The sequence below is a fragment of the Pongo pygmaeus genome, chromosome 10 (assembly GCF_028885625.2).
Source record: "Pongo pygmaeus isolate AG05252 chromosome 10, NHGRI_mPonPyg2-v2.0_pri, whole genome shotgun sequence".
Taxonomy (NCBI): domain Eukaryota; kingdom Metazoa; phylum Chordata; class Mammalia; order Primates; family Hominidae; genus Pongo; species Pongo pygmaeus.
Genome location: NC_072383.2, coordinates 123,896,175 through 123,917,414, shown reverse-complemented (window position 1 = coordinate 123,917,414; position 21,240 = coordinate 123,896,175). Strand labels below are relative to the sequence as shown.

Here is a 21,240-nt window from a genome sequence, read left to right as displayed (position 1 = left end):
TACAGTCCCAGCTACTCCAGAGGCTAAGGCAGGAGAATCGCTTGAACCCAGGAGGCAGAAGTTGCAGTGAGCCGAGAGCATGCCACTGCACTCCAGCCTGGCGACAGAGCGAGACTCCATCTCAAAATAATAATAATAATAATGGTAATAGCTAAAACTTAAAATGCTTACTCAGTCACCTCTTCTACATGCTTCACATATATTCTGTTATTTAGTTCACATAGCCCCCTCCCCCCACAGAGGTAGGCGTGACTACACTATCCCCATTTTGTAGATGAGCAAGCTGAGGCATGCATGGCATCCAGGCTCACACAGATATGTGGCAGAGCCCGGATTCAAATCCAGTCTGGCTCCAGCATCCACGCACTTAATGCCTTGCCACCCTTCCAATGAGGGTATTAGCTTGTGACAGAGATCGGCCAACCAGACTTGGAATCTGGAGCAATTGATCTGAAGAAGCAGAGACAGGGAGAAGCTATTCCGGTGGCAGCAACAATGTCGAATATCCAGGGACAGCAGGGCGGCGGTGATGATCGGCTCTGATGTTCTCTGGCTCTGTCGCCCATTGCCCGGCAGCAGTGGTAGCGATGGCCTCATCAGGCGAATTCCGTGGCATGCTTCCCTTTGTCTGCACGTCCTCTTTGGAGTCTATTTTTGCAGTTTCTCAACAACTCTGCGAGCTCTCCAGGTGTTGTTTCAATCAATTCCTTTTCCACTTGAGTCAGCTGGAGTCTGCCTTTGTTGCTCACACCCAGGTCTCCCAACTGACGGGTCCCATTTGATGCACACCTGTGTCTGTGAACCCGGATCTGTGGCTGCGGCACTTACAATAAGCTCCCTTGTGACTCGAGCTTCTGTGGGAGGGATTCTGGTCTTTGCAGCTCTCCAGCCCTGGATTCGAATAACCCTGACTTTCCAAACTCTGAAGCCACACCAGGAGGGGAACAAGGCTGCAGGTCTACCCAGCTCTAGTACAATCACATCTGTTCAGGTGACAGTGGCCAGGACTGCTGCAGATAGTGCCATTATGGCCAGGTATTGAGCTGACCCAGATGAGGGTTTTCTTTTTTTTTTTTTTAATCACATTTCACCATTATTAAGAATTAGCTCTGTGTCATTAGCACACCATGCTATCAACTCAAATCCATCGTACCATCCGGAAGAGGCTCACACGAACAGCATGGAGCCCAGATGGATGCTGTTAGCAGAGCTGTGAGCAGACATCAGCAGAGAGGGAGGGAGGGAGAGACAGAGAAAGACAGAGCAGACACAGAGAGAAATGGAGACAGACAGAAATAGAGAGACAGAGAGAGAGAAATAGAAAAACAGAAAGAGAAACAGGGAAAGAAAGGGAGAGACGTAGAAAGAGGGGAAGGGAGAAAAAGACAAAGAGATAGTGAGAAATAGAGACAGCGATAGAAAAACAGAGAGAGACTTATAGAAAAGGGAAATCAGGAGGCTGAGGCAGGAGAATGGCGTGAACCCGGGAGGCGGAGCTTGCAGTGAGCCAAGATCATGCCACTGCACTCCAACCTGGGCGACAGAGCAAGACTCTGTCTCAAAAAAAAAAAAAAAGAAAAAGAAAAAGAAAAGGGAAATCAAAGAGGAGAGAGAGATAGAGAGAGACAGAGAAGAGTGAGAAAGAGAAACACAGAGACAGAGAGGGGGAAAGGGGGAGAGAGAGACAAAAAGACAACAAAACAGATTGAGAGTGAGCAAGAGAGAGTTGTAAGGAGAGAAACTGAGTAGCAGCGACTGTAAGAGAGACAGACAGTGTCGAGGACACCCCGTGACAAGGAGAGATGGGATGTGTCAGGGCACCCTGGGACAAAGTTCCTGGGACAGATAAAGCCATGGCTGTGCTTCCCTCTCTCCCAGCCACCATGCCCAGCCTTGCAAAGGAAGGTGGGGCCCTCCTATTAAGGTGTCAAAGGTGAACAAGAATGAGGAACAACCCAAATGTCCATTAATAAGGGAGGGGCATAAATTACACAAGATTCATACAATGGAATACTATACAGAAACTGAATTTTAAAATATTGTTTTTAAGAAACCAAAAAAGCAAAAATTTAAAGGAAGAACTCTCCCTTGGGAGATGTGTTAGTCTATTCAGGATGCCACAACAAAATGCCTTAGTGGGTCATTTATAAGCAACAGAAATTTATCGCTCACAGTTCTGGAGGCTGGGCAGTCCAAGGTCAATCTGGCAGCAGATTCCATGAGGGCCCACCCTCTGCATCACACGTGGCCCCTTCTTGCAGCATCTTTGCTTGGTGGAAGGGGTGAACAAGCTCCCTTGGGCCTCCTTTATGAGGGCACTAATCCCAATCATGACAGTGGGGCCCTCATGACCTCGTCAGCTCCCAAAGGCCCCACCTCTTAATACCCCCAAGGTAGGGATTAGGTTTCCACATATGAATCTTCAGACCATAGCAGGAGACAACAGTCCTAATTATGCACATTTGTTTCAACAGCTTCCCCTGCTCCTTCCTCAGCTTGGCATTTCTGGCGGGTGACCTAAGACAACAGAAGGGTGTCACTAAATCACATTTGGGGCTGTCACCATGGTTTCCAGAGGAGCATCTGTGAAGCACACGTTTCTGTCTCCCTCATTGGAAGCTGGCCTTGAATCGGGGGCCTTTGGAGGAAGGCAGAAGGTTCTAGTGCAAGGAGGTGAACCCCTTCCCCTCTCACCTGCCCCCATCCCCATCCCTACCCATCCCCCAACACACACACACACACACACACACACACACACACACACACACACACACACACACACACACACGGCCATGGCTGGGACAGTTAACAAGTCCTTCCTCCAGCCTGGTCAGACCCAGAGCAGGAAGAGCGCTGTGACAGAGTCCTCTCCCAGAGCCATGCCTCAGCAGGCTGTTCCCAGGCTGCTCACAAAGGCCCCATGAAGAACCAGGGCAGGAATCCATTTGGCATGTGCCCCCATTTTCTAGACGTGGACACTGAGTCCCAAAACAGGTGATGTGACAAGCTGGCCAAGGGCCAGGCCTTCTGCACTCACAGCCTGCCATGGGGGCCAAGGGGGAGCCACGGTTTCTGCCTGCACAGCAGCCGTTCCCTTCCCTGCTGAGAGGAGGAGGCAGCTCTCATTTGGTGAACTACAAAGGGATGTTATTGAAAAGGGATGCTCCCGACCATGAGTGGTCACGTGACCCAAGCCTAGCCAATCAGATTCACAGGGAGGGTTTGAGACAAGCCGGGTACCCTAATTTCCACCAATGAGAGTCAGGCTTGGGAGTTTTGCTAGAACCCTTGGTTCCGAGAAGGCCAGCTTCTTGGAAAATGCCCCTGGAGTGTTCTTGGGTTGCTGAGAAGCACACCCTGAGAGGAGGCCAGGAGGACAAGGGATATTGGGGGTGATTCCTGTGAAAGATAAAAGGTGGAGGAAGCAGAACTGGGAAGAAAAGCCTTCAGCCCCTGACATGAATCTGACGGCAGCTATCACAGCGAGGTCCGGCAAATTTATATTTATATTTATATTTATATTACTATGAGATATAATACTCATCATCTAAAACATTTTGAGTACCATACTTAAACGTTTTTGTTTTTCCAAACTTGACCTTTGTACATCAAAGGAGGCTTCTTTCCACCCCGCACAGCTTGGATGGAGCCAGTGAGCAGAACTAGGCCCAGCCACTGCCTTTGGTTTGTCTTCCTCTGAAGGAAAAATACGCCAGCAAAGACAACGTTCTATAACCCAATTTGAGTGTCTCATTACAATTACATAATGATAATTGCCAGCTTTGTGTTCCATTTGGCAACTTGTTAAAGTAATTGAACAAAATATAACTAATGAACACTTATAATGAAGTTCATAATTAGATCCTTGAAACACTTGATATAAAAAAAAATTTCAGATTCTTTTTTAAAAAAACTGTACTCAAGTGAGGTGAAGTGAGGCAGACCCAGGAATAGGAGAAAGCTATGAATGGTTCCTCTGGTTTGAAAGGAATAAAGCCCCACAAATCATTACCCAGGTAACAGCACTGGACTCCCAAAGCTGATACACTAATTTGAAGGAGATGGTGGATGTGAGTGGCTAACTCGAGGCTTGGCAGGCAGTAGGTAAACAAGAAATACTTGTTCCTTCCCTCCTGTTGGGCAGGAAGTTCCTTAGGGTAGACAGTGCTATCCATTACTCTCTATATTCTGTGGGGCCTTGTCTGAGAGCCTGACATCCAGAGGTTCTTAGAAAGTGTAGCTAAAAAGAGAATATTGAATCTGCTGCTTCTGAAGACCTCCTTTCCCGCCACTCAAGATGAATAACAGAGGAACCACAGGTCCCACACTCAGATCAGCAAGAGTATAGCGGACTCTGCAGTTGGCAACCCAATAGCCGTTCCCACAATCGAGGTAAACAAATTCAATACCTAAATAGTAACTTCACAGTGGAGAGGCCTGGAAGCCCCACCTTACCCAAGCAACCAAAGTTAACATCCCCAATAATGGGACTAATGAGCATCAGTCCCATGATTAATAAAGAGCATTAGTCCCACTATTGGGACTCTGATGTGTGGCCTCTGATATGACCTACCAAAAAGGCCTCAGCACCACCTCCACACAGTCCTGCCAAAAGTTCATAACTGAATCCAAACATCAGGAGCCATCAGACCACCCAATGTGAAGAGCATGCTGCAAAGACACTGGCCTGTCCTCTCGAAAACATCAAAGTCATGGAAGGCAAAGAAAGTCCCAGGAAGTTCTTCTGATTCACGGAGAATAAAGAGATGTTTCAATAGAGTGCACTGTGTGATCTGGGCCTCTATTCTGCTATAAAGGACTTTTTTTTTTTTTTTTTTTTTGAGACGGAGCCTCTCTCTGTTGCCCAGGCTGGAGTGCAGTGGCGCCGTCTCGCCCCACTGCAAGCTCCGCCTCCCGGGTTCATGCCATTCTCCTGCCTCAGCCTCCCGAGTAGCTGGGACTACAGGTACCCGCCACCACGCCCGCCAATTTTTTGTATTTTTAGTAAAGACAGGGTTTCACCATGTTAGCCAGGATGGTCTCGATCTCCTGACCTCGTGATCCACCCGCCTCGGCCACCCAAAGTGCTGGGATTACAGACGTGAGCCACCGTGCCTGGCCAAAGGACATTATTAAGACAACAGGCAGGATCTGAAAAAGGTTAGTAGATTAGATGATAGTAGTTTCCATGTTAATTTCCTGATGATTGTGCTATGGCTATGTAAGAGAATATCCTCGTTTTTAGGAATTCACAATGGAGTATTTAGGGACAAAGGGACATTGTGTCTGCAGTTGACTCAAACCATTCAGAAAAAAAAACACATGTGTGTATGTATGCATGTGTGTGTATGTAGGGAGAGAGAAAAAGATTAAACAAACATCACATGATACCAACACTTCGGCAGTTTGAGTGAAGAATATCTAGAACTGTTTATGTTATTATTGAAACTTTTCTTTAATTTGAAATTATGTCAAAACACAAAAAGGAAAGGAAAAGAATACAGATACGTGCTTCCCAGTTTCCCCTAGAGCTAGCAGTGGCCAAGAGACACAGTTCTAGCCAATGAAATGGAGGAGAAGGCTGCTGAGGATCTTTCTGGGGATAAATTTTCCCCTGGCAAAATAAGAATGGGCTTCAAAGAGAATTCTCACCGCACTGGCCACCTCATTGCTTTAAGTGTGTGAGGATGTGGTGCTGGAGCTGCAGCAGCCATTTGGTGACCATGAGGAAAAGGCCAAGAAATTCACAAAGCTTTCCCCATGTATGAGTTTCCTTGATCCTGTTGCCCCACTTATGAGGTTACATAGGATCACTCAATTCCTGTAATCCTTCAATCCCATTCATCATTCCAGGCCCAATGTCAGAACCTGTATCACTCAGGACCAGGTGGACGCGGCAGCCCCCATGTCAAACATTACCAAAGGGAAAAGAGAGCTTTGGAGACTCTTACATCAGCAATTAAGTGCTGTGGCCTAGAAATGACACATCCCTTCCACTCACAACTCATTGGCCTTCATAGAACACAGGGCCTAGCCTTGATTCCACAATTCTTATTCTTGAGGGGTTTGCATGCCTAAGTTTTGCCCCTTTTCCTCAACTATAAATTCCTCATGGTAAGTTTTTAAAGATACTGATGCCTAGACTTTTCCCCAAACTATTCAAATCATCACCTGAAGTCAGGAGTCCGAGACAAGCCTGGGAAACATGGTGAGACCCCGTCTCTATTAAAAACACAAAAATTAGCCAGGCATGTTGGTGCGCGCCTGTAATCCCAGCTACTCGGGAGACTGAGGCACGAGAATCACTTGAACCTGGGAGGCAGAGGGTTGCAGTGAGCCAATATCGCAGCACTGCACTCCAGCCTGAGCGACAAAGTGAGGCTCCGTCTAAAACATTAAAAAAAATCAGAATCCCTGGGAGTAGGGCCTGGAAATCGGTATTTTACAATTCAGGTATAACATACATTTATAGTCCATAGCAAAAATTTTAACTGTACATCTCAAATATTTTTATTACGGTAAAATATACATAACATAAAACTTGCCACTTTACCCATTTTTAAGTGTACGGTTCAGTGGCATTAAGTACATTCACAGTGTTATGCAAAAGTCACCACCATCCATTTCTAGAACCTTTTCATCATCCTAAACAAAAACTATGTACCCATTAAACATGCCCTCCCCATTCCTTCTCTCTCCCTGTCCCTGAATAAGCTCTGGTCTACTTTCTGTCCCTATGAATTTGACTATTCTAGGTATTTCATAGAAATGGAATCATACAGTATTTGTCATTTTGTGACCGGTGTCTGTCACTTACGATAACGTGTTCAAGGTTCATGTACACTGTAGTGTGTGTCAGAACTTCATTCCTTTTCATATAATATTATGAAATAAAATGTGTTCTATCCCTACAATAGAATATTATTCAGTCATAAAAAAGGAATGAAGTTCTTCTATCTTCTACAATATTCTATTGCAGGGATAGAACACATTTGGTTTATCGTTCATCAGTGACAAAAGCTTGGGCTGTCTCTGCCTTTTGGTGGTTGTGAATAACGCTGCTACCAACATTAGCATACAAGCATCTGTTTGTGTCCTGGCTTTCAGTTCTTTTGGGTATATACCTAGGAGTGCAATTCCTGGCTCACAGGGTAATTATAAGTTTAACTTTTTGAGGAACCACCAGTGTGTTTCCACAGCTGCTGCCCCAATTTACATTCCCACCAGCAAGGCACCAGCGTTCCAGTTTCTCCACATCCTTACCAAAGCCCAGTTGTTTGGTACACATATATGAACTCAAGTAACCACCACGTGGATAAAGACATCTAACATTTCCTGCACCCCAGAAGGTACCCTCATGAGAATCGGTATTGTTGCAAGCTCCCCAGAAGCCAGGGTCAAGAACCATGCCCTAAACTTTTAGTGGCTCTATCTCTGGCAAGGCTAGCTAACTCTCAACCTAAAAATAAGCCTTGAGTCTGAAGATGGAACATTAAAAATGACATTGTCACCTTGACAGAGTGGCTAATAATGCCCCAGCGGGCAGGAGCCCATCAATCATGGGCTGCTGCCTCCTGTTTGGAGAGCTGAGGAAGATGCCAAGATGGAAAGGAGGGATGCAGCACAGGACAAGCCGGGGTGGCTGCCTGGGCACGGAAATCCCAGCCCACATCTCCCCAGGCCTCTCCCCAAACTGGGAACAAGAAACCTAGCAGCCAGACAGAAGTGCTGCCTTCCCTGAATTCAATTTGCAAGGTCAATCATGTAAAAACCCAGGCCTAATAGAATTGTCACATCTGTGTCACGGTCATTTACAACGCACTCTTGCCGCGTCTGAACATGAAAGCAATTATGTGATACACACTTTGGCAAGAACCTGAGGTTTCCATCAAGGGAGAGAGAAACACTGTCAAGTCAGGTTATTTAAAGAAAGAAAGAACGAAAAGAAGGAAAGCCACAAAGACACACTCATTATGAAAATTTGAAAATTTCCACTTCCCTAGAAATCACATAAGAAGACTTAAGAGTCAGAATCCTTTTGAAAGCTCCATTGTCTTAAGAGTAGAAATAGCATCTTTTTAGAAACACACAATTTCAATCAAGCTGGAATAATGGGAAGTACCATTCATGGAACGTTGTCTTTTAAAATTTCATGACACATGAAATGATTCTCACTCCAAATCTAATTAGAGGCTCAAGCATATGAGAGTTTGTGACAATGTCAAAGCGCTTGGAAAACGTACATGTAATTGATCTTCTTCACTGGGGTATGATTTCTTTCAATCAATCTAGATATTCAGGAAGTAGCCAAAGAAAGGACCACGAGAAACAGAGTTATCAAAAGAGGGAGTCTCTCTATCCTTCTTGGGAGCTCTTTCCCAGAGGGCTGGCCCTAGCCCATGGGACCTTGGGCAAGTTCCTTTAATTTGAGTCTTATTCCCTATCTTCAAAATAATCATTATCCCAATAATGATGACACCTACCTCCTAGGGTTATAGTCAGGATCGTGGCCCTGGAACAGTGCCCAGTATATGGTATGTACTTGAGCAGTGTTAGCTATTATTGGCACCAAGTGGCTAAGCCCTAACGGCTCAACAGAACCCAGCCCAAAGCCCACACAATTGTGACTCCAGCCCCTGAAGCCAGTGGTCTCAGGCCCTGTTGCAAAAGGACAGATCGGCAGACCACACAATAGGCGCCATATCCTTTAGCCACCAGACAGCCCAGGCTGACAAAAAACTTTAGCAACAGGCACAGAGGGGACCCAGGAGTCATTACCAAAACTGCAGTTCCCTCCGCCCCAGCCTGGGTGAGACATGAGCGCCCACCACCTCCCTCTTCAAATGCCTTCTTTCAAGTGCCAGTTCCCACCAGCAGTCCTTCAGCACTGCTTGCCTGCAGGCCAGGGACTCCTGCCCCAGGCCACTCAAGGTTTCCATCCTACCTGGGGCCTCTGATGGACCATAGAAGGGCACCGTCTCTGCTCTCCCAGGATATTTTTCGAGGAAATGGGCCATTGACGTAGACAGGTGGCACAGCACACTGCTCACGGAGTCTGCAGCCAGGCTGCCCGGGCTTCAGTCCCCAGTCCACTACTGTTGGCTGGCTGACACTGGGTGGGTCAAACTCTCTGCACCTCAGTTTCCATCCTGTAAAAACAGAGATCATAAAAGCATCTTCTTTGAGGATACTTGTGAGGGTTAAATGAGTTGATGCTTTATGTGCTCAGGACAGCCCAAGAGCTCACTGAGGGTTTGCTCAAGGAGTGGTTTCCACTCTGCTCCGCCCACACCGTAGACTTTGCAGAAACATGACTATTTTTTAGTAACCAAAGTTAATTTGTTATGAACTCCCACTCTCGTAGGGATGCAAGATGAATCTGCCACGGGTGAGACTTCCCTTCTTTCCTCAGTGTTGTGCCTAAATTTGGGCAGAAGTGTGTCTCACCACAGCAGGGGATGGAGAAGACCTGTTCTCACTATCACCTCCCCACCGACTGTGGTGCCCACTGAGGTGGCCTCATTGCTCTCTGGATCTCACCATTGACCCAGGGAGGCCCCTCTGGCAGAGCCTGGGGATGACGATGATGCAGACCCCGCAGGGCTGTCTGAGGGCTGATGAATCAATGCACATGTAGCCCTTAAAACAGGGCCCAGCCCATGCTGGTGGTCATTCCATGTTAGCCACTTTGACCTGGCAATCGGGGACCCAAGGAATGTGGGCCCAGCCTTGCCTGATCTTCCCTTTTATTCCAAGAGAAGCTGTGAAATCTCCCAATTTCTAAATTGGCATTGGATCCAAATAAACAGTGATTGTGAGAAGCAAGCAAGATACAGCTGAGGGCTGGATTTGAACCCTTGGCCATTGGGTTGAGATGCCTGTCCCTTGTTGCTAAATTCGCCACTCATGGTTAGTCCCATTTTACAGATGGAAGAGGTGAGGCCCTGAGTGGTCGAAAAACTTGCAGTATGACCCAGCTGGCTGAGCCAGGACTTGAACCCAGACTCTTGGATCCAGGGTCAGTCCTCTCACACTTGTGCCTTCCATTAACATCCACGGCCTTTAGATAAAGCAGGCTCCTGCTGTCCTCAGTTTCCCTGTGCCTGTACCTGACCTTCTTGTTGTATTTATATCACCAAATCCCTTGTTCCAACTATGACTGCTGTACAACTATCCCAAAATTTAGTAGCATACAACAAAAGTGATCTTATTATATTTCGCAGATTCTATGGGTCAGGAATTCAGTCAGGGCTTGACTGGGTGATTCTTCCGTTCCACGCGGTGTCAACTGAGGTTACTCAGTGATATTCAGCTGGCAGATGGCCGATCTGGAGGCTGAAAGATGGCTCCATTCATATGCTTGCTACCTTGGTGGGGATGGCCGGAAGACTGGGCTCTGCTGGGAGTTCTGGCCACAGCACCTCCACGTGGCTTTTCCAGCATGGTGCCTCACGGTATGAGACTTCTTAAATGGTAGCATGCTCCTGCCAGTGAGCATCCCCAAAAGAACCAGGCAGAGCTACCTGGTTTTCCTGCTCCAGCCTGTAAGTCACTGAGCGTCACCTCCGCTATACTTTATAGAACAAACCAGTCACCAGCCCACCTAGATTGGTGGGGAGGGGATATAGACGTGCCCCTCACCAAAAGAAGTGTCAAAAATTGTGCAGCCGTTTTTCTTTAACTGCCACAACCCCTGAGGTAACTGTAAAGTTCAAGAGGACAACAATTGTATAAGATGGATTTATCTTGGAAGGGGTTGCTTCTCCTCAAAAGGTGGCCTCCCACTTAAATCTCACTGATCCTCAAAACCCAATTCTTTCATCTGCATTCTGTGCAAATAAGCCTCATTTGTCTTCGTGACCCTTGAACATGCAGACCCAGAAAAACTTTTTTTTTTTTTTTTTTTTAATTCTGATTGGGAACTCTTCCAGGCCAGAGCCAGGCAATTCTTCAATTCTCCGACCGCCCAAAACAAGGCCTGTCTTACTGATTTGCATGCATCCACCATCACTGGGGACCTCATTGCCTGAGGCAAAGGTCCCCAACCTTTTTGGCACCAGGGACCTGTTTCGTGGAAGACAATTTTTCCATGGGGAGAACTGATTGTTTCAGGATGAAAGGCATTAGCTTCTCATAAGGAGCGCACAACCTAGATCCCTGACACGCCTGCAGTTCACAACAGGGTTTGCGCTCCTAAGAGACTCGAATGCCACGGCTGATCTGACAGGAGGCAAAGGTCAGGCGGTAACGCTCGCTTGCCTGCTGCTCACCTCCCACTGTGTGGCGCAGTTCCCAGCAGGCCACTGGACTGGAACTGGTCCACGGCCGGGGGCTTGGGGAGCCCTGGTAAGCCATCCATAGTCAAGCAGCGAATGAGGCAGTGACCTAAGCTCACAACTCAGCCGCGGCACTTCTTCCTCACCTGGAATTCTGCCTCTTCACAAAAGCCCCATGACTGCTATTAGGTGGAGGTGCTTGTCATGCCTGAGATCCATCCTCTCCCCCTCCAGCCTCGGAGCCCTTATCCTCCCCTGAGGCACCTCCATGCCCCAAGCTCAGGTCACGTGTCTCTGGTTGAACTGGCCTCTCCTCCTGCCTCAGGGCAGTCACATGATCCAGGTGCTGCCAATCAGAACCTCCCATTCCCCTGGTCTCCATGATTGGTTCAGAGATAGGCACATGACCTGGGCCAGGCCAATGGGACTCCTCTTCAGGCCTTTTGTTGGAACTTCGGCAAAAAGACAAAGACTGAAGCCTACGCAGAAGAAAGAAGGAAGGAGAGATTATAAAATAATAGGAGATAGCATTTATTGAGCACCTGCTATATGCCCAGCACTATTTTATTGGCAACATGGTTATTTCACTGGCATCACAGCCCCGTGATATACATAGTATTCTCTTTTCTTTTTCTTTTTTTTTTTTTTTTTGGAGATGGAGTCTCACTGTGTCACCTAGGCTGGAGTACAATGGCACAGTCTTGGCTCACTGCAACCTCTGCCTCCTGAGTTCAAGCAATTCTTCTGCCTCAGCCTCCCAAGTAGCTGGGATTACAGGCGCCTGCCACCATTCCCGGCTAATTTTTGTATTTTTAGTAGAGATGAGGTTTCACCATGTTGGCCAGGCTGGTCTCGAACTCCTGACCTCAGGTGATCTGCCCGCCTCGGCCTCCCAAAGTGCTGGGATTACAGGCATGAGCCACCACACCCAGCTGCGATGCATAGTATTATTAATCCCCACATTTCTAGATGGGAGAAAGGAGGTTCAGAGAGGTTAAGTGACTTGTCTGTGGTCACACAGGAAGAGGCAGAGCCATCACTCACATCCAGGCACTTGGTTCCAGAATAGTGTTCCAGATGTAACAAACCTTCAGGATACCTGGTTACGTTTTAATTTCAGATTAACAATAAATACTTTTTTGGTATAAACACATCCTATGAAATATTTGAGACATTCTTACACTGAAAAACTAGCTATTCATTGTTTTTCTGAAACTTACATTTAACTGAGTGTCCTGTATTTTATCCAGCAACCCAATTCCAGAGCCCACGGTCTTAACCACTATGCCCTACTGCCTATACAGATGCCATGAGAGATGTTCAATCCTGATTACATTGACCCAGCCCTGTATCCTGCTGTGCCTGAAGCCAGTGATGAGAGATGGCTTTCTGTCACTTGCATCTGAAGAGTTCTGACTGACATAGTGCTATGTCGAATTCAAATGAGCACCTTATTGAACCCTTACTCTGTAGTTAGGACCGAGGGGTGGGAGATACAGAGGAGATAAAGGAGGAAGATTCCCACCCTCAAGGACCGGAGTGGGGCTGAGAAGACAGAACTCACATGCTAAGTAGAGTGTGCCGCACACTGAGGCCTGGGCCACTGGCTGAGTGTGTTAGTGCTGCATTGCTGCATAATAAATTATCACACACTTAGCAGTGGAAAACAGACCGAGACTCTGTTGTGCTGGGGTGGGAGCAGGAGACAGGCACAAGGAGGCTACAGAGAGAAAGAAGAGGCATGGAAGGAAAGGAGAGAAGGGGCCAGCACCTGTGAAAAGAGGAAACGAAACAGGGCTGGTTGCAGCCTCCTACTTCTTAAAGGAAACCACCTGCCCGTCCAGGGCCCACCTCTCCAGCCCTCAGTCCTGTTACCGTGTGCGGCCGGTTCCACACCTGAAGGGGTTATATGACCCAGGCCTAATCAATCAACATACTTCCTCCTCCTGGCCAGTGATTGGCTCAGGTTTGGTCATATGATCCAAATAGCCAATAAGCTTCAAGATGGGGACTCATGTTGAAACTACCGGGGCGGGGGGGATCTTTCTTCCCCTCTTAACACTGTGAGGACATAAGCCTGGAGCTGAAAGAATCCATCTTGCCATCAAGAGAGGAGAGTCCATCTGAGAAAGTCAACACAGAGGAAGGCAGAGATGAGCTGGAGAGAGAGAACACTGATAATGTCATCAGAGCTTCTGGATCCAGCCACACCTGAAGCTAATCCTAGCACTGGAGTTTTCAAAATGGTGAGCCAATTACCCCTTTTCTGCTTGAGCCAGTTGGCGTTGGGGTTTCTGTTACTAGTAGCCAACAAAATACCTACTCATGATTGAAGAAAAAAAAAAAAGTGGATGCCAAAAACAAGCAAACCAGGCACCACAGGTAAATAGTGAGCAGGGTCGGTGAGACTGATAAGCACAGAGCCTGCAAAATGGAAACTGGTCCAAGCCTCGTGGTGCCACTTGACAACCACTCCCTTTTACTCTCCCAACAACCCAACATGACTTGTGATCTCACTGTTTGAGCCAGGGAGAGAAAGAAAGAAGTAGGAGGGAGTCCCAAGATGAAATCGTTTGGAAATAGTCCCAGAGCATAATGAATTGACTAACACCTGTTTCTCCCCTGGAAGTCATCTAATGAAATTAGTAGACCATCAATTTACTACTGTGATGTCCAAGAGTGCTCTCCAACGGGATAAACCATGACAACAAAGCCAGAGTTCCCCTTGTAATGTGTCTTACACAGCTTTTTTTTTTTAATTTTTCCTTTTTTATTTATTTTATTTTTTTTTTTTTTGAGATGGAGTCTCACTCTGTTGCCTAGGCTGGAGTAGAGTGGAGCAATCTCAGCTCACTGCAACCTTTGCCTCCCGGATTCAAGCGATTCTCCTGCCTCAGACTCCTGAGTAGCTGGGACTACAGCTGTGCACCACCATGCCTGACTAATTTTTGTGGGTGGTTTTTTTTTTTGTATTTTTAGTAGAGATGGGGTTTCACCATGTTAGCCAGGCTGGTCTCAAACTCGTGACCTCAGGTGATCTGCCTGCCTCAGCCTCCCAAATTGCTGGGATTACAGGTGTGAGCCGCCATGCCTGGCCATTAAACACCTTCTTAACAGGCCTTTACTTGCTTATGACTCTCTTTGGACACAAATTGGCAGGAAGCTTTTAGAAATCATTTGCACTAATCTAAAAGGCAGTCATGGCTCAGAGAAAAAGAATCTCAGCTCATCAAAGCCAGCTTAGGCTTCTGAGGCCTAGTCAGACAGTCTCCTGATCATCTTTGCTGTGTGTTCACTGCCTGTCTGCTGGATGGTCAGAACCCTTCTCCTGTTTTGTGCACACATGGTGCTCAGGCACAGTGACAGGAGAAGAGCAAGAAGGGAAGGAGGAAGCTGGTGAGCCGATGTCATGGAGCCATTGGGCTTTCACCAGCCAGCGCCCAATGCAGACCCACCTGCTGCCCCTACTGAGCCCAGCAAAAGAAACTGCCCTCGGTGCGATCCTCCAAATGCTCATCCAATGATGTCACTGCTCTGGGCGCCCTTAGAATGTGGTCCATGCCCAGCACTGCGATCCCACCTCCTCTCCCACTTTCTTGCCCCCTGTATTAGTCCCTAGAGGAACAGAACTAAGAGGATAGATAGATATAAAGATAGATATATAGATAGATATAAAGGGGAGTTTATTAAGTATTAACTTACATGATCGCAAGGTCCTACAATAGGCTGTCTGCAAGCTTAAGGAGCAAGGAGAGCCAGTCCGAGTCTCAAAACTGAAGAACTTGGGCGTGATGTAAAAGGGCAGGGAGCATCCAGCGTGGGAGAAAGATGTATGCTGGGAGGCTAGGCCAGTCTCGCCTTTTCACGTTTTTCTGCCTGCTTTATATTCGCTGGCAGCTGATTAGATTGTGCCCACCAGATTAAGGGTGGGTCTGCCTTCCCCAGCCCGCTGACTCAAATGTTAATCTCCTTTGGCAACACCCTCACAGACACACCCAGGATCAATACTTTGCATCCTTCAGTCCAATCAAGTTGACACTCAGTAGTAGCCGTCACACCCCCATATTCTCCAAATAGCCTTTCTTGTTCCTGTAGTTCAGTTCATTCCCTTCTCGGGACCTCTGGCTGGCTGGTCATCCTGTGCAGTGTCAGGCCTCCCAGGCTGCGGCTTCAGTGTCACCTAAGGGAGGCCCCCCGACCACTGTGGCTAAAGAGCATCCTGTCCCGTCAGACCTCCTCTTGTCTCCTGGTGGCCATCTGTCCCCCTCCACAAGGCATACCCTCTATGGTGCAAAGAGCTCAACTACCCTTGTGATCACTGGGCCCAAGGATAAGCACAGATATATCCGTTGGACACATGAGTTAGTACCTGGTCCCCTGGCTCTGCAGAACACCGAAGAAAAGCCACTTGATTGGTACATAGAGCGTCACTGAACTGAAAACCACTGAGGGCACAGGCTGAGGTCCTGTGGCCGTGAGCAGCTGAAGTTGGTCACTGTTCTATGAGAACAGGGAAATCATCCTGCTTGCCTGCCTGTCTGAATGGGCACTGGGCTTTCAGGATTCAACTTGAACTAGAATAGAAACTACATTCTGACATCCTCACAGCTCTGTTCTTTGGGGTTTGGGGATTTGGGGGGGGGTGGTTTGAGACAGGGTCTTGCTCTTGTCACCTAGGCTGGAGTGCAGTGGTGCAATCACAGCTCACTGTAGCCTCAACCTCCCAGGCTCAAGTGATCCTCCTGTCCTAGCCTCCTGAGTAGCTAGAACCACAGGTGCACGCCACCACACCCAGCTAATTTTTAAAAGTTTTTTTGTAGTCAGGTCTTTACCGTGTTGCCCAACCAGGTCTCAAACTCCTGGACTCAAGCAATCCTCCTGCCTTGGCCTCCTCCCAAAGTGCTAGGATTACAGGCGTAAGCCACTGTGCCTGGCTCTTTCGGGTTTTGATAGACATGCAATCTCAGCTTTAAGGGCACACACACACACGCATATTCACACACATATGTTCACACACACATACACATACATTCACATACACACTTAAGGCCAAAGTGGTGTAAAAACCGATGTGTTTGCCTCACAAACCTCACAGTCTACCGTTCAAAATACAGAGATTCGAACACAAGCAGCATCACCTCCGCACACGTGCACATGCACGCTTCACCCCAGCTGATTCTTCATCTCTCCTGGGCAGCAGGACCCAGCGGGGTAACCCATCCCAGCTCAAGCAAAGCAGCAGCCACCCAGGAGAGATGGAGTCAGGCACAGAAGCAGCCAGATTCCTTCATTCCTGTGAGAGGGGCTGCAACTGTCCCCCATCACCATTCCCCACCCTTCCTTGTCATAGAGCCATCTGCACCCACCACTAGAGTTCTGGGAGGGTAGCCGTCACACAGGACATCTCCCCACTTCCTACACAGCTGAGTGCAGTCAGGTGACAAGGTTGTGGCCAAGGGGGTGAGGGTGAATGTTAGGTCACCTCCTCCGTGACTATGGTGAGCCAACATCTTCCAAGTGGACAAGAGCTGTACACCAAGGGAGGCAGCAACCATTTGGAAGCCCATGTCCTTGGGTGACCTTGCAAAACAAAGCCACCTGCCGGCCCTGGCCTACCCATTCACCTCAGAGTGGTGACAGGAAAGAAGACACATTCCTGATTGAGCCAGATTTGGGGGCACCTGTTAGAGCAGCCCAGCTTGAACTTAGTGGCAGATTATCCCCCATAAATCTGCATGTGACATTCCCTCTGAAGGCTTGAGTCCATCATGAGATAGGATGTGGCTGGGTCCTCAAAGGGAGTTTTGTTCCCCATGAGCCCTTCTCCTGGGCGTTTGCAGACTCGAGGGAAGGGGCTCTTCTGTTCACCTACAGCCATGGTGACAGGGGTGGTGCGACATCAGGAAGATGCCTTTTCTAAGGCGTGTGGGTTTCAGGCCTTTTGTCTGGGAAACAGATGAGTGAGCCAACCTGGGCCCTATCCTAGAGGGCTCAGATGCCACTGCGGGGACAGGTCGGTGGCTGCCTGCAGCTGGAGTTGATCGGTTCAGCTCCAGTTGAGGAGAATCCTCCCAGGCGAGAAGGTGGGGCTGGGCAGCCCAAGCGTGAGAAGGAGGCCTCCAGCCTGGAGAAGGTTCCTGGAGGTGGGCAGGAAGGGCCTGGAGGAGGACCAGCTGCTCAGAGGCCTGCTGGCCGTGGGAGATAGCAGAATCCTGGCAGCCCTAGCCAGGCTGCGTGGCAGAGCCTGATGCCTTCAGAAGCTCCTGATGGGACAGGCCTGGTAGGGAGCTGGAAGAAGATGAGAAGGCACGGTACAGCCCACGGCCATCTCAGAGATGAAAAGGCAGCTGGCCGGCAGGTGGTGGGTTTTTTAGAGTGATACTCGGGCCAAGGAACGTCAAAAGCAGGCTCAGCACCACGTGCACTCAACTGGCTGTTGTTCCAGACCATCTGTCCCTCATTAAGGAAGTTGTCCGGCAGTGCTTATTAATAAGGACGCGTGGGCTTATTCAGCCCGGGCCGTCTTGCTGGAACTAAAGGGCACGCTGATTAAGCTGTAATGACTCCTCAGGCACTGTCAACATGAAGGGAATCTCCAGGCATCCGGTGAGAGGAGAGGACCTTGCAGGCCCCAGGCCCGACCTGAACCCTAAGGCCCATGGGCCACTCACAGGGGAGGACAATCCCAGCCCAAGTGTCATCAACCAGGGCTCCCTGCTGCTCCCAACAACCACCATCCACTTCTCCCTCGGCCAGCAGGACCCAGACTGTGTTTGCAAAGTGAGGTCAGCAGAGTAGCAGCCCCCCAAAGATACCCACATCCTAATCCCTGGAACCTGTGAATGCGTTAGGTTACATGGTGCTGTGGGTTGGATGTGGCTTGTCTATATGCCAGAACTCATGTTGACATTGATACCCAATGTCGCAGTGTTGGGAGGGGTCAGATCCCTCCTGAATACATTAATGCCCTCTGTAGGGGGTGAGTTCTCACCGTCCCTTGTGCCTCGTGAGAACGGATTAGTTCCCAAGGGTGTGGCTGTTGAAGGGTCTGGTTTCCTCTCTCACCGTGTGATCTCTGCATGCACCTGCTCCCCCTCCATGTTCTGCCCTGAGTGGAAGCAGCATGAGGCCCTCACCAGATGCAGCTGCCCAGTCTTGGACTTTTCAGCCACCAGAATCATGAACCAAATGAACTCCTTAATAAATTATTAACTTATAAATCACCCAGCTTCAGGTATTCTGTTACAGCAAAACAAAATGGACTAAGACGTCGTGAGGAGTGAGGGCTGCAGATGCAATTAAGGTTGTTAATCAGCACATATCAAAATAGGGAGATTATCCTTATTCAAGTGGGCCTGCTGCAATCACAGGGGGTTCTTACATGTGGACACGGTGGGTGGGAGTGTCAGCGTCAGAGAGCTACGGTGGAAGGAAGGTGTGACCGGCCACTGCTGAAGTCAACAGGGCACCAGACAAGAAACACAGTGGCCTCTAGAAGTGGGAGAAGGCAAGGAAATGGATTCTGCCCTGCAGATTCCTGAAGGAACACAGCCCTGCTGTCACCCTGATTTCTGCCCAGTGAGACCCACAGCAGACTTCTGACCTCCAGGACTGTAATAAACTGGGGCTGTGTTAAGCCACTGCCTTTTGTGGAAGTGTTACAGCAGCTGTCGGAAACTCACAAAAAAAGGGAACGGGTCCTCTTTGAAATACTCAGACCCCCAGATGCCCTTGCAGCGAAGGCGGCTACGTGTCCCCAGGCTGGCTGGTGAGGCCCAGCAGATGCTGCCGGCTTTCCAGAAAAGCCATCATTTTGCGGATAAAAAGGGACACACTCCAGAGATGCAGCTTTTTGCCTTTACCCAGCCCCCTTCTCACTCCCACCTTCTTCCTGCCTAGAGCACGGATGAAAGACTAGAGGTGGGGCAGCCACGCAGGGCCAAGATGATGACTGCCACATCCTGAGGACAGCAGAGTGCAGCAGACAGGAGCCAGGACTGCTGCACTGTGGAGCTGCTGCCCGGCCCCGGGAGAATGGACTGCCTCCAACTTCCTGTGATGTGAGAGCCATAAACGCTGCTGGGCCAAGCCTGGATCCCGTGGCATGCAGCCACACACAACCCAAGTGACACGCAGCTCTTGCGATGACAAGAAAGGAGCCAGAAACCTGGCTGGCGCTGGGTGTTGGGGGATCTCAGGGTGGAGGGAGCCCAGGGTGCTGGTTGCACACTGAGCAGCACTCCTCGTTGGTCACAAGGGAATGTGGGTAAGTACCAGGGCCCTGGGAAGTGCCCCCAACAATTCGAACCACACAACTCCAGGGCACAGCTGTTGGCAGGCGCACAAGCACTACCAGCCTCACACACGCAGATGCAGTCCCCCCTCCAGAGAAAACACACAAGCACACTGCACACACAGCATGGGTGCATGTGCACACACGTATAAATTTATTGCATGAAATTCATCATAGCACTTTCCCCCATATTTTTATAATCCAAAAGGAAAATGATTCAAGAAAGGATTTCATTGTGCTCAGTTTCAAAAAATATAAAAATGAACATCAGATTACAGATACAAGTTCATATGCTGAACTGAATGGTACATACCAACTGCCTGGCTATGCAAACCCGTGACTTGACTTAGGGGTGCTGATGACATGATCTCGACAGGAACCCCCTAGCAACTCTCAGGTGGAGGCAGCACATGGATGCGGTTCCTGGTGAGGACCCTCGGTGACCGCGCTAACCTGGGCTCACAGCTGGAGGGCTCACCCATGAGGGACATGGGTGGACACCCAGTGCTTCACACGCCTAATTCACATTAGAAACATGTAAAGCCATTCAAAGTCTGTGCAATAAAGAGATCCTGTATGAAATCCCCTCTTTCCTTGGAGGGAAGCTGGCCCGGAGGCGCGCTCTGGTTGACGGGTTACGCACGGTCCTCTAGGGCCTGCATTCCATCCATGACACAGACACACGTGAGCACCCAGCCCGCCGGTCCTAGCAGCCAGCTGTGAAAAGCTGTGTCAAATCATGGGGGTTCCTTTGTAACAGCTAAAGCTCAAAGGCATACTGGACCCTGAGGGAAAACAGGAGAGCCTGAGATGGGAAGGGAAGAAAGGGATTTGCACCTTCACAGAGCAAAATGGGACAACAGGAGGGGGAGGTTGAAGACAAGACCTTGGCTCAGGAGTGTGTCTGTCTTCAGCACCAGCCAGCCCCACCGTTCCCGCTGCACTGTGTGTGCAAAGACACACACTCTCACCACAGTGCCACATGTGCGGCCCAGACACTCCCTCCTGGTCTCTGAAGGCCAGAATCCCGCTCCAGTGTGTGGAAGATCCAGGTACCCACCAGATTTAACAAAACAGAGAAACGATCCCTCCCCAAGCCTGCAGAACACTTGGTGTGAGCATTCTTTTACAACAGCTGTAGGTTTCTATATAATTTCTTGAGCACACAAAAGTTACAGTGCACACAGGTGAGGCTAAGTGACACGCCAGCCAGTCTGACTCAGAAGCCCTGCAGCTCAGGGATGTCCCGGTACAGATCCAGGGTCTCGGGGTTCGAGAAAGCACCTCCTTGCTCCACGGCTTTTCCAGCGATGATCTGTTTGACGGCAACTTCCACTTTCTTGCCATTGAGCGTATACTGCGAAGGAAAGGTAGAAAAACAAGAACATTTAAACCTGAAGGGGGGAATATCCGCAGCCCTGGATATATCCAGGCCCCAAAGGCCCAGCTCCACCTGGAGCGCCAAGAGTGAATGGGTCTCAGCTCTAAGATGCCTCTCTTCCCACCAGGTCTGCAAACATGCACCGAAGTACGCTGAACTGACCACTGTCCCCTCGGTTTGGGGGATAAAACCTATTCTTCTGAAAGGCAATTTCAAGGACTGGTGCTGAAACCCAACTCTAACACTCTCCACACCCCGCCCCGCCCCCCGGCACGGCTGTTGAGAAACTG

At 49.0% G+C, this 21,240-nt stretch overlaps 2 protein-coding genes across 6 annotated transcripts in view; both read right to left on the bottom strand.

Annotated features, from left to right (window-relative positions):
• TMEM132B (transmembrane protein 132B) overlaps window positions 1-11,572 on the bottom strand; it is a 522,146-nt gene extending 510,574 nt beyond the window's left edge. The window contains exons 1-2 of the mRNA XM_054444267.2: window positions 11,423-11,572; window positions 8,945-9,149 (exon numbers count right to left, since the gene is read on the bottom strand). Of these exons, the coding sequence (XP_054300242.1) occupies window positions 8,945-9,017 (73 nt within the window). The 5' untranslated portion in view covers window positions 9,018-9,149; window positions 11,423-11,572. The remainder of the gene's footprint in view (window positions 1-8,944; window positions 9,150-11,422) is intronic.
• An 8,128-nt stretch (window positions 11,573-19,700) lies between these two features.
• The window catches only part of AACS (acetoacetyl-CoA synthetase), a 79,013-nt gene continuing 77,473 nt past the window's right edge, over window positions 19,701-21,240 (bottom strand). For all 5 annotated transcript variants that reach the window (XM_054443497.2, XM_054443496.2, XM_054443498.2 and 2 more), the window contains one exon: window positions 19,701-20,926. In XM_054443497.2, the coding sequence (XP_054299472.1) occupies window positions 20,789-20,926 (138 nt within the window). In that variant the 3' untranslated portion in view covers window positions 19,701-20,788. The remainder of the gene's footprint in view (window positions 20,927-21,240) is intronic.